The sequence below is a fragment of the Thermobia domestica genome, chromosome 4, assembly GCF_964235325.1.
Source record: "Thermobia domestica chromosome 4, izTheDome1.hap1.1, whole genome shotgun sequence".
Taxonomy (NCBI): Eukaryota; Metazoa; Arthropoda; class Insecta; order Zygentoma; family Lepismatidae; genus Thermobia; species Thermobia domestica.
The window spans coordinates 238,228,373-238,242,058 of NC_137457.1; the positions used below are offsets into that span (position 1 = coordinate 238,228,373).

A 13,686-nucleotide genomic window follows, 5' to 3' on the forward strand; every position below is an offset into this window, starting at 1 on the left:
GCTTCCCGCCCAGCTTTATTTCACAAGCAAGGCATCAATCGCCTACCAAAACATCAGGAAAAATGTATCCGTAAAGGCGGAGAGTATTTAGAAAATTAGTTTGTGTCAATGTCTCTATTTTCTACGATATATATTTTGTTTCAACATAAGGTTCGTTTGTATTTGATCCCCTCTCGTATCATGGCACAAGAGCTATATTACTACCAAAAATTCATCCATCATATCATAAGAAAATATAATTTCGTATTAGTAAACAGCAATTGGCTATATTAGTAGTAAAAATATTCTGGACCTACTCAACTAAATATTTGCTCAGTTACTATTATCTCCAATCCTCACTATTCTACACCTTCTCTCTGTTTCAGTTTTATTTGGTTTAGTCATGATTTTTGACTCACTCTGTACATTGTACAGAAAACCATAATAAAGTAGGAAACAAGAGAACCAGTCATTGATGATTTCAGAGCATTTCTTCGGGTAATTTCAGTGTACAGAAACGATTGAAAAATACATATTTTACAGCAGAAGTTTCCGCTAAGATCTCATGCATGTCGGGGGAATTTCGTAGCTCCGGGAGAGGGGATTGCCTCAGGACATACAATGAAATCAACACTGGAACGTGTGAGTTCCAATACTGCAAATCATTTTAGAACTTTCCCAAATTTACAATCTGACACATAAATCTCAATATTCCACACTCTAAAAAATGGTATAGCTGAATTGACAATAAAAGCATTGTTGATGAGTATTGCTAATTGGTAAATTAATATTGACTATAGTATAGTTGATGTATAAATACTGATTTGTTATTTATACAACACCTATTTTTTTGGTATGGCTGTGGTAAGAAAAAAATATTGCTAATATTAGTATGGTTAATAATATCATGCATATTGTTTATATAACCAGATTATTTAGTATTGCTAAAATAGCAATAGCATTATGGTTAGAATGGCTATCACAATATAAAACTCTTGTTATGGCAACTATGCGAAATCCCGCCTTTTACGAGTTGTCATGTAGCCGCCATGATAGATTCTATAGTTAATATGAATTACGAAACTATGTTAAAAGACTGGGGTTTAGAAACCCTAATAATGAAATTTCAAGGTAAGTGGATAGTCAGTAAGTTTCAATATGTAAATTGAAGATATGTATTTCTAAATGTTTATTTGAATTGTATTGCGCACAAGCAACAAAATTCCCTTGTACGAAATAGTGTATTATTAAGCATTTATGATGCTTCCAAAATATTATTTTTATTATCACCAAATCAAAATACTTTAAAATAGAGACACGATGTGTTCACGCAATTGAGGGTAAGTTTAGAGTTTCTAGCCCGTTTTTACTCGGAATAACGATATTAGAACCTGTTTCAGTCAGTGTTCTAGTCTAACTAAAGTCTTACCAGGTAACCTAAACTAACCTAACCTAACAATTTTTAAGGTTTTAACTGCATTTTCGTAGGTTGGAAACTGGAGGGGCAAATCTAAACGTAAGCCCGAAAATGTACAGATGAAATTATATAAGGTGTAATAATGATTTAAGACTTCTTGTAATATGTTTGTGTGAAAAGTTGAGAGAAAGGTTATTATTAATGTGAGAGTTCGTACTATTTGGAAGAGGCTTAAGCTTTTGCAGAACGATTCGATGCTTGAGGATCATAGTGATCCTATGTTGATTATTCTACGTTGAGTTTTACTTAATTGGGCATTTATTCCGTAGTTGGACGTCCGATACTTTTCTACCAAAATTGCGTAAAAGCTATTAAAATGTATAATTTTTCAATTTCGCGAGTTGGGAGAAAGTGTAGGTTAGGTTAGGTTACGTTAGGATCTATAATAGAAGTACCCTTCGACGGGAGCTTCACGAAATTCAACACTGTCAGTTCACATCCCGTACAGCGATTCGGTATATTACCCGCAATATTGATATTATGAATGCTCGTTACTTTCCCACAATGCAACTATTCGGTTGCCTTGCGCGAGGTAGTTCTCTTCGCTCGCTTAGTAGTCCCATGTTTATAACCAATTATATATAACAAATAGAGAGAGTGTTGTTGTATTATCTTTATATATTATCAAGCACACAAACGATCAAATTATACGTATCTTCCGTGCAAGTTTCAAAATTTTGCTGAAAACGGACGTCCAACTTTGGACCCCTTAATTGTTATACTTTGTGCCCTTATTAATTTCTACAAACAGTACAGATGGGATCAAGAATTTTAATAATAATTCACCCTTAATTTTTACTAATTAATGCTGAACAAGCGACAGCGAGTGAAAGTATGGTTAGATAGGCTAGTTTAGGTATTTGTAGCAAAAAGAAAACACGATAGGTTATGATTTAATGCTTTTTAAGTGTGCTTCTGTTGCTTTCAAATTATTACAGAAGGCCTTTCTCTTTGTGTTACACTAAGTGACACCACCTTTGCACTTTTAATTTAATTCATGATGGTGATGTCAAACTTCAAAGCACATAAATAACAGGTTTTGCAGAAACCATTTTCTTTTTAAATCCGATATTTTGTTTGAACCAGTTCATTTTTTTAAATATATTTAGGTTAAATTAAAGTGGAGTAAAAAAAGTCCCTATTTAAAACTAAGTAAAGGTGGGGCGCTGATTGGATTGAGTGCTCGGTTTTGACCTCAAGAAGTGATCTAACCCGATCAGACTCGGTCACAGGTCAACTAATTCCTCAAATGATGTACCAGTAGTTCATAAATTATTTACCAGTCAGCCCATTCAGCAGTACTGAAGCTTGACCTAAGTTTAACCATTCAGTACCTTCGTACAAGGGACCATGATCTAATGAAACTAATATATAAGCTTAGTTGATCTCACAGTTTACTGAAATTAGTCAAGTATTCATAATGATTTTGTATGTGATTGTTCCCACGAAAGGGAGCTTATTTAGCTTTGGGGTTAACTGGTGTATCACCGGAACAGTTTTAGAAAATTTGCCGGGTCAGTTGGAATTTTTTTTTTTTTGTTTGTTTATGAGCAAGAATGAGTGAAAGTCATGTAAGGGGAATAGTAAAAATGAAGAAATTGGTTATTTTTGATGTTGTAAGCGACACTGTATGTGGAGGTGGATGGACCATTTCGCGGAGAGATATAGTTGTTATGATGTAGTGGCGCGAAGAGGAGTATGAAAATAGCTCGTGTATGTCAAGGCTGTCACATGTCGTGTGTTACGTACATAGAACTGTTCAAAAATAACGAGCGACAGTTGTTGAAATTTTGTGAAAGACCAGTATACTGAAAAGGTTGACGGTGTGTGGAAAATGTGGAAATGAATTGAAAATACAGAAAGGAAAGGGAGCGTATTATTTTACAGCGTCAGGGAAGAAGGAAAACTATTTAGAGGGCTATTTAGCTGAGTACTTGTTTAAGGAAAGAAAACCCCAAGAAACTCTTGTTCACGATTTTGAAGGTGTGACTTCTGTTTTTGCAAGTAAAGCATTATTAGTATGGCAATTGCTATTGAAATGTATATGATTGCGGAAACCAGATGTTTTCAGTACCCTCGCTTACGCGTGTACACATCGTCGCTGACGCGCCTGCTCCTTTCGGGCACACTACCGCGCTGGTCCACTAGCTCCACCCTACCTTGGCTCGGTTAGATATCATTCGTGCACTTAGTAGCCACCTAGCACAAGTTGGTTTGTGTTTTTTGCACTGTAGTTTTTTATGCCCTTATCCTAATGCGAGGTAATCTAATGTAAGTTAATGTAGTCCGACGAAATATAACCGTATACAGTACATTTTGGTACTTTTTTTCGATTTTAATACTGGTCCGGCGATGCGGCAGTAATGCCTTAGCTTTGTAATAAGCGAGAAGAAAATATAAACGTCATAGAAATTACAAGGTTCTAGAACACATGTCCCACTTCCCATTTAGCTGTAATAAAAACAGAAAACAACGTATCCTGCGGTCTTCTAACCCGCTTTCACTTGCTGACGCTCGCTAGCAATATTCTGTGAAATAAAATTTAAATTTTGGTACAGAAAGGAACCAACCTTGCTAATCTATACGGGGAACCTGTGTTCTAGAACTTCTCCTTAGCAATTATCTGGTTCACACGTTGCATTAGAGCGTACGTTAAGTTAGGATAAAAGCCGGAAGTTTCAAACTTTTCATCGTGCCATTAACTGACAAAACAATGGAACTGGCGGTTGACGTGTGAAGTTGAAACTTGGCATACATATAGCCTTCAGAGAAAAATATACAGGATTTTTTTTTCTTTTTAGTAGGTGAAAAGGAAGAATGAGTAAAAATCCCATCTTATTTCGGTGTACTTTAAAAAAAAAAAAAAAAGTCTTAGGAAATTGTATTTGAGTAAAAACTTTACATTCGGTATTCATGTAGGGTTTTCATAAAATTAACTAAGTAAATCACCAAAACTATACATTTCCTAGTTCAGTGAGGTTGTTTGGGAAAGTGAAAAATCTTCCTTTGTTATTTATATGGAGATACCTTCTACAGCCCAAAATTATTAAGTTAAATGATGTAGCCCGAAGGTTAGAGTGATGCAGTTTGGCATGTTTGTAGCCTTCTGGAAGTAACTCACAAAAAATATCAAAAGTAAATATTTTTAGTTTTTAGGGTAATTCTAAAATAAAAAGAAAGATTTCCGGTGCTATTTAAATGTATGTTTGTTTTGGACATAAAATCTCATGTTTTAGGTAATTGAAATTGGAATAAAAGTTTGAAATTCGGTATGCTTGCAAGCTTTTGATAGCGATATGCAAGTTATTGACCAAACATAATATCTAGTTATAGAGGGATTTTTTTAATTTTTTTATTTTTATTTATTTATATATTGTTTATTTTAGAAAACTGAAAACTCACAGTTATTTAATATCATATCTTCTACATCTCAAAATGCTTAGACTTTTCCTGAACATCTGCGGATGACATTTGGCATACTTGTGGGTTTATAAGGTGCGAGACCTCCAGCTAGCCGAAGGCTAGTCTTCAGTAACACGCACAGCTGCTGCACATGTTGGAATTGGAAGTCATCGATTGCGAGGAAAACAGAGCTAGTTGACATTTGCCTTCGAGTTTGACCGGGTTACTGTTTTTTTCTAAAGCGTTCACCTCCGGTGCTTGGGGTCCCTGGTTCGATCCCAGCTCGCGCCGTGTGGACTTTGTGGTGGACAAACACCGTGCTCGTGGGTTTTCTCGGGGTTCTCCCGTTTCCTCCTACTCTTCATTCCACCATTTCAGTCATCTCTCATCATCACCGTCTCCTTTAGCCTAACCGGCATAACCGTGGGACGTAAAACTTAGAGATTTCATTTTTGTTTTTTCTAAAGGGGTTGAAATCGAGCTCAATAGCACCAGTACCCTCAAATTACTTTATTCCTTTTTTTTAAAAAAAAAATAGTAGGGGTCATCGTTATTCCACTTTAAACTTTATTTGTTGAGATTACATATTAATGAAAATGTCTGGTCCATATATACTTATTCAACAGTGAGGTTATGAAGCACGGGATATACAGTTTAAGGTTGGACCTGAATCACTACTCGGTTTACATCCAAGAGAAATTGTTCTTCACCTGGACTTGAACTCGGGATCCCTTGATTAGGAAGGCGATGAGTTTATAGACTAAACCTTAGGACATGTGATAGAAATATGTTTAACCGATTTGCATACTTGTGCATATTTTCCGTCACTTCAGGACAACTGCATAAGTGAAATCACTTTACAGACTTAAAATTGAAATAAGGGGACACGGTGGCTCAGTGGTAGAGCGTTCACCTCTGGTGCGTGGGGTCCCTCGTTCGATCCCAGCTCGCGCCAGTGGGCCGTCTGTCGGACAACACCGTGTGCGTAGGTTTTTCGGGGTTCTCCCATTTCCTCCTACTTTCTCCATTCCACCATTTCAGTCATTACTCATCATCACCGTCTCTCTTAGCTTCGGTGTATAAACGTGGCACGTTAAACTAAATATTTCATTTCATAATTTATATAAATGGACAATTTCAAAAGATTATACAGATTACAGAAGATTACTTTAATTCAAGTAGTTCACTGCATCCGAAGTACAGCGTCCTAATTTAAATTGCTTAGAAGTGAATAAAGATGCTAATAATTTGTGTTCACTCTGGCTGTGAACCATTTATTTTATATTTTTGGCTTAAACCAATTGGATTTTTTAAAAATTTAAACCATCACACCAACCAACTCTGATAGATAATAATCAAAAATACACACAGCTAGTTTTGTGACTGCTTCCTTGAGTTAGTTACGTTTTAATTATATTCGTTTCGTGCCTATTCATTATTGAGGGATTTACATATCCAGATAGTTTTGTGACCTCTGGCGTAGGGTAGTTACGGTTAGGTTATGCTCGTATTGGGCTGTTGCGTTTTGGGCTACCAGATAGAGATCTCACTTCCGAACCATAGTGCAGTCCAACTCTAAATGCAGTAAGATGTATTATTTCTACACTGCTTCTTACCGGGACACTAGCTCTTGTATACGGATCTTGAACAATCTTCTTGTATTTTACTGGAGTTCTATTTTCCTTTCATATACCTCCAAACTTCCTGACTTGGTACTCTTTCTTACGTCTTTGCCCATTCAGTAAATACTGCATCCTTATTGCTTTCCCTGACGCTTTTCCATTGTTTGCTTTAATAAGATTGCATCTACGGGCGTCGTTAGCGTGACGGGGACATGCCCCCCCGTAATTTTCTGTGTCGTGTATAAAGTTACCAGCTGGCCAGTATTTTATTTTTTTTTTATTATTATTTGCACTGCATGAGTTACGGTATATCATTAATTTATTTCGATAAAATTAAACCAAATCATAATATGTAATTAGAAAATAACTTGCACATGTGAGATATATCATGTGTCCCCCCCCTTAATATTTAAGAGCTAATGACGCCACTGATTGTATCAGTTGTACTCATCTGTAGCATGGATTCAACTGTTGTTTTTCTTTCTAAATCTTCATCGTCCAAGTGTTTATTGTATGTGACATCAGCTTGATTCCTCGGTAATTTTCACAATTTTGTACATCTTCCTTCTCTTTGTATATAGATACAGTACTACTCTCTCTCTCTCTCTCTCTCTCTCTCCCCACTGACTTGGCATTTTTCTCTTGTCTGTAAACTGTTTTCATTAGATCCCATAGTATGCGGTAGGACAACTTCTGGTCCTAAGCACCCATGTTTTAGCTTGTAGTTGCTTTCCCTGTCTTCATTTTCTTTAAAGCATATTCTACCTCTTCTCAGCTTATTTCTGAGATCACAATAACTGTAACTCCCAAGATTTGGTGTTCCATTACAAAAGACCTGTCTTTGGTTTTCTTAATTTAGCAGCTGTTTCTTTGTTGATTCTTCTCCATCAACATACAGGGCATAACTGTGGTAGATGAAGCTAGATGTTTATACTTCATTCCTGTTTACTCAATTAAAGATATTTTTGCAATAGTAATTATGCTTTCCTCATTAGCATTGACAGATCCTTCATTCCATTCACATATTGAAGTCATCAAAAGTAAGATTTTCCGAAAGACCAAACAAATGAAGAAATAATATCAAGAGAAAAGGCACAGAACAGTACCTCCTTAGTTCTACTTTGCCTCTTCAGGACAGACCTTCAGTTATTTGTATCCCAACTTCCAAGTAGGATAAATACTTTTTGTACATGCAATAACTAAGCTGTATTTCCGAATAGTTTTTTTTTTTTTTTAAAGAGCCATTTGGCTTAAAGAAGCTGACCCACAACTGAAAGATAGGAATATGGGAAAGATGTCGCTCAGGACCTATATTTTAAGATGCTAACCGGTTTGAATGACATTGAAGAACATAGCTAAGACGTGACAAAAAGTTGAACATATTTGTATAATCTGCCTAATTTTATCATGTCGTTTTATAAAATTAAATTGAAAGAATGAAGAGTTGCAGGATTCATTTTTTTCTTATTTCAGGGAAGTTTTATTCATATTTATTTATTTCCTTAGAGCTTCTTCACATCCAGTTTGTTTTGCCTAGCGCTTGTGGTGTGAGGAGTGACGGATTCGATTCCCGAAAGGAGCTCAAAATTTATGTTCACCCAGCATCGTGTACCTTAGATTCCGACATAATCTTTATATTGTTCGTTAAATAGGAGCTTTGTGCAATGTGTGTATTTTATTGAACAAATATTTGTTATTATTTCAGAGGAAGAAATCGATGATGAGGCATTCGAAAATTTAACTGTAGATGCAATAAAGGAATTAATTCCTAAAGTTGGACCACGAATGAAATTTATATCAAAATATAAATTGTACAAGGAACAGAAGATGAAATCTCCTACTTCTTCATCCCCTGTGTCTTTCCTGTCACACAGCTCAGAAGGCAGTACCTTTAGTGATAGCGAGGTAGAAATAACTGATATCTTATTATTTTTCTCAAATATAATCGTACTTTGTTATCATTGTACCTGTAATACCGTATTCATAGGTGTATTGTCAACCGTATTACGATTTTAATCGGTAGAGAAAGTGTTGGGTATAATACTCACTATTTTTTTCAGCAAACTGTTTTACTTGTAAATATAAACACCTTACAGTGCCCAAATTAAAATATACGCGCCTTTGGCGTGGGAGACCGGGGTTCGATTCCCGGCGGGAGCTCATGAGGTTCGGATTCCTCGTTAATCAGTAGGTCCACTTCTCATATAGCCTCGCTGCTGAACGGGACGTTAAACTCAAATTAACCCAAATTAAAATATCTTGGTAACAGTTTCAATGTACTTCTGACACCATCCTCAAATAGAGGAATAGAATGAGAAAAGGCTACCACTATTTTCCCATTCTATTCCCTCTCTGAAGATGGTGTCAGGAATATACCGAAACTGTCAGGAAGATGTAATTTTAATTATTACACTTTAATGTTTTAAAATTTGTCTTTTGCGTTCAGTTACTTATGGTACTTGCATTTTGTAAGGATTAGTCCGTGTCAATGTGTAAGTGTAAAAGTTGATGCTTCGCAAAAGAAAGAAAAAAATGAAAACAATTTTGTACGTTTAATTCACTCGTAAAAAATATTAGCAAGCTTTTTCCAAACCCAGTCATACTATTACTAACTCAGAACAAAACAAGGAAACTAATGATTTAAATCTTTTCTTTGTTACCCTCCTAGTTTCTTCAAACTCGAGTGCACATACGAGGTCTTCAGTGCTTGTGTGGTTAGTGACGCGCCTTTGGCGCGATAGACCCGGGTTTGATTCCCGGCGGAAGCTCATGTTCCGATCCGACATTAAGCTGTAGGTTCACGTCTCATATAGCCTCGCTACTGAGCGAGACGCTAAACTTAAACCAAGAAATCGAATGCACATACTTTCTTCAACGGCAGTAAATTAATATTCTGAACGAAACGTTAAATTGTAATCCATTTCAGATGATTCCAGGAAGAAAAAAATCCGTAAAAGAGACAATGTTTAAAAATATAATAATTATCCATGTAGTAATGTTTGCAATTTAATACTTAAATTATAGCGCACAGTGCAGCAGTTTTACATGTATTTAAAGATAGCAGAAAAATGTAAATGTAAACTTAATTGTAAGTTTGGTAAATGAAAGAGATAAAAGAACTTACGAGTACGAATATCATATTGAGAGCCCTAAATGTAGCGAAAGTCCCGAAATGACGGTTTGATTTGATTCTCTAACAGGTTCTTCTAGTCTTAATAAATATATCTCTGTTTCACCAAGGTATATCTCTGTCCTTAACTGCATTCGACTTGATAGATACCAGATTGTTTCAGAGGGTCAATCCTCTGAGAAATATATTACCTTTATATTATTTTATGGAAGTGTAATTCCGTATCACAGAACGAACTGTACTTAAAGGAAAATAAAAAAAAACGCGTAACAAAATTTAATGAGTTAAAAAAAATCATGAACATAAGGGTCTTATGCTGATGCTATATATAAATTGCGAACACGGCAGTTTTTCTTTGCAAAAAAAGCACCTAGCATGAGGCGAGAGAGTTTATAAGTGTTTTTCGGTGTATGAAGTTGTACCCTGTCTTGCACTATGTTTCGGAGTTTTTCGGTTCTAATTTTTTCCTGTGAGTAAGCTGATGGACGAGATGGTGCATCTTGTAGCAGGTAGAACGTTTAGTAATTCTGAGAAAATCAACCGGATTTTCAGTACAGCAAATCCTGTATAGATTCAGAAATAATGAAAAATCAGAGTGAAAAAGTGCGAGTGGGCCGAAAATAGATCTTTTGTCTTCGACGTACAATGCCAATAAATTAACCTCTACGCTAACCAGCCCGCTCCCCGATCAGCCCCACATCCTCACTCTTGTTGATAATGTTCCTATGAAAACATTTAATAGTTTATTTTAATTTACAAATATACCAGCATCAGCGGCAGAAGGTTCAGAATTATGTAAGCTTACGTTAAAGACACGTTTTTGTGTAATTAAAAACCAACCAGTTACCAGAAATTAGATAAAATACACGTGCAGTACATGCGCGCAAAGATTTAAGAAAGAAAAAAAAAGCTTGTAAGAGCTTTCACCTTTTATGGCTTTGTTAGGCAGGAAGAGAAAGACGAAAGTGGAAGAAGAAAGATACAGAGTAAGACGAGTTACGCCATATTTCTGGGGGGGCGCGGTGACTCAGTGGTAGAGCGTTCACCTCCGGTGCTTGGGGTCCCGGGTTCAAACCCTGCTCCCGCCGTGTGGACTTTGTGGTGGACAAACACCGTGCTCGTGGGTTTTCTCGGGTTCTCCCACTTTCTTCATTCCACCATTTCATTCATCTCTCATCATTACCGTCTCTTTTAGCCTAACCGGCATAACCGTGAGACGTAAAACTCAAAGATTTCATTTCATTTTGCCATATTTCTGCTAGGTGCTATGGTGGTCATGTGATCACGTGACTGCTGTCAAGTACTCATACGAGAAAGTAGAGAACCTTGTGGAGAAATCACTGTTGGTATAGGTGCGGTCCTTGTGTCTTTCTCTATTTCTTATTCCACTTTCGTCTTTGCGTCCCTGTATGACGACTCCATAAATGCGAAAGCGCTTGGAAGTTTGTTTTATATTTGCGTGTATTTTATCAGTTCCACTCTAAGTAATTGTTTTTTACATGCCTACTTTGGGATTTCTTTTTCAATCAGACATAGTATTTTCTGAAAATGGATACTATAGTGGGGTGAATGCCATTGATGTTCATAACTTGATTAAAAACGCTCTGTTGAAACAAAGATTATTTAATGAACTTCAAAGAAAACTATACTACCAAACTTTTGTATAAAGAGAAGAAAGCATAGAACATTATATCATCAAACAGCGTTAGGTATATGTGACAACAATTTCTTTTACTTTTCAGATCGACATTGATTTTGGCCAGTTATATCCTGGGAAAGATATAACATTTTTTTCAACGTGGAGTGCAGACTTAAAGAAGATTCAGCATATACTTACCACGACCAAACAAACAACAAATGACGGAGCCACATTAGTAGAACTTTTGCTGCAGGAGAACATCAGGGAAGGTAATTATTTTTCTTATTAAGGGGATCTTCTACCTCTTCGCTTATGTTTCTAACTTCCCATTTGAAAACATGTAAATTTTAATATGGTAATTTCTAACAAAGTATTGTAGGTAATGACTTGAAATTTTTAATACAAATAGACAAGACCCATATAAATCCAACCACGGTCTCCAATTTACGTTACATGCGTTAGATTAATTGCAATATATTCTTCAGTAAGTTTGGCAACAGAGAATAAAAAGTATGCTGCAGAGGGAAGAGGGCTGACCATCTGTTTGCTTGTTAGCTGCTTTAAAAAGGACGCTCTTACCAGAAAAATCACGTTGTGATTCTCACTTCTCAGTGGTTAGAATGGTCTGGACTGGAAGAGCCCAAAACCACTTCTTTCTTCCTTTCACGGTTTGTTTGTTTCTTCCACCCCCTGCTGTCACAAGAAGACAACTTGTTTCGGAAAGCATTTTGAATTAGAAGCGAAAAGCCAAACGAATGACACCACGGACGGATTAAAGGGAGGGGCGGTCACTCCCTCCGAGAACATTTGAATACTTTGAATAATCGGAGTAAGAAACTAGAAATTGCGTAATCTAATAAGAAAAGTTTGTTCAAATATACAAATCAAGACGCATTTTAAGTGTCACAGCATTGTACTCTCATCCCCTCCCCTCCAAATTCCCTTCTGAAGAAGTTCTCTTTTGTTTCTCTGTTCCATATTAGCCTTTACACTTACACTTTCATTATCCAGTATTGATTTTTACCATACCATCTGCACAGAAGGCGAATAAGGTTTACGAGTCATTCCTGCCCCCTTTTTTAAAAATTGCTAATTATAATAAAATTTATCGAAGTGCATGGAAGTAAGTTGTGACTGTGGAGAAATGGTGTACACATTGTTTATTATTTCATTAAGTATTGTTCACTATAATTATTAAAACGCAACACTGTTCAGCCTACTCCCGTAAGCAAAGAAAAGATCAATTACAGCTGCTCCGGCAATTTTCCCTTGTCTCCTTTTAGTCGTAAGTCCGAGCAGAATAAATCAAAATCTAGAAGAAAAATAAATGATAATTGTAAATCGACAACATATCGAGCACTTAAAAAAGCTCTGTTATTCTTTTGTTTCATTATTGAGCTCAGATCACGAGAAATATTTCAACTGCTGTGTAGTAATTGAACATTTTTCGTTTAATCTCCCAAAGAGTCTGAAATACTGACTTCAGTGACCAGTTTACATCCCTGAAATCAGTATTTACTTGAATAACAGTATATGAAGAAGATAGATTCAGTAGGGTTAATAAGCAGATATGAAATCCCTTTTGTAGCAATGAATGAAACTAATGTTTAGAATTTGTGACGAAAGAGCTTTTCCGCAGCGTGTAGTCTTTAACTTGTTGTTAATTGCCTATTTTGATTCATTAAGCTGTTCAATTTATCTCTTTTTATCCGTATCTGTTGCAACTTCCCAAAGAGAAATACATACGTTGACTTTAACCTTTGGTTCTTGAAATAATATACTTCATGTACAGCTTTTATACACGTACTTATAGGCGATAGATAAGTATCGTATTAAGATTAGTTTTCACCATTATTTGGACCCAATATTTGCATATAAGAAACATCGCATTATCCCTTTGCCGAATCTGGGTGTAGTTACAAAAGATGATACTTTTTGTGTGTGTTTTTTTCAGACTGCTGTCCATTGCTTACAAAATGTAATTTCCTTTTTTCTTTGATTATTGACTTAAAGTAATATACAGTATTCATTGCGTATCACAGAGCAAACCTCTGCAGGTATGAGAATGAATGCAGTAAGAAAGTTAGCACTTACATTCAAATAAATTAGTATAAAGTGGTCCAAAAGTGGGCGTACCCCCCTTTAGTTTCAACAGTATAGTGTTAGTTATGGTAGAATGTCTGTACACAGCTACCTTGAAGTCGTAAGAGTCGTAAACAAAGGTATGATCACCATCCATGTCATAACACAACTGAATTCTGCACAAAGTTCTGGCAGATGTTTTGCGGAGATACTCCGGAGTCAACGAGGGTGAAGGCGTGTTCCACAGCTGCTCGTAATTCCTGCGTTGTGTGATATCGAGTGTTTCTTACGTGTTGCTTCATGAAAGCCCAGGGAGCATTGTCTGATATCGTCAGATCGGGACTTCTTGGAGGCC

General features: G+C 36.2%; 2 protein-coding genes across 3 annotated transcripts in view; both read left to right on the forward strand.

Annotated features, from left to right (window-relative positions):
* The first annotated feature begins 990 nt into the window (after window positions 1-990).
* Window positions 991-13,679, forward strand: LOC145683922 (uncharacterized). 2 transcript variants are annotated; one of them, XM_081755603.1, is made up of 3 exons: window positions 993-1,110; window positions 8,186-8,385; window positions 11,353-13,679. In XM_081755603.1, exons 1-3 carry the CDS (start codon window positions 1,029-1,031, stop codon window positions 11,536-11,538), a joined length of 468 nt encoding a protein of 155 aa, XP_081611729.1. In that variant the 5' UTR covers window positions 993-1,028; the 3' UTR covers window positions 11,539-13,679. The 2 variants fall into 2 exon arrangements, 1 of the variants encoding a protein (XP_081611729.1); XR_014131213.1 differs by lacking the exon at window positions 8,186-8,385 and having other exon boundaries at window positions 991-1,110; window positions 11,353-11,488.
* LOC145683067 (uncharacterized) overlaps window positions 13,315-13,686 on the forward strand; it is a 6,358-nt gene continuing 5,986 nt past the window's right edge. Inside the window, exon 1 of the mRNA XM_081754427.1 lies at window positions 13,315-13,323. Coding sequence (XP_081610553.1) covers window positions 13,315-13,323 — 9 coding nt within the window. The remainder of the gene's footprint in view (window positions 13,324-13,686) is intronic.

Excerpts from the sequence above, each read along its gene's own strand:
- LOC145683922 (XM_081755603.1), top strand. The coding sequence starts at position 1,029 with ATGATAGATTCTATAGTTAATATGAATTACGAAACTATGTTAAAAGAC. Across the intron at positions 1,111-8,185 it reads CCTAATAATGAAATTTCAAG|AGGAAGAAATCGATGATGAG; the intron begins GTAAGTGGATAG and ends TTATTATTTCAG. Across the intron at positions 8,386-11,352 it reads GTACCTTTAGTGATAGCGAG|ATCGACATTGATTTTGGCCA; the intron begins GTAGAAATAACT and ends TTTACTTTTCAG.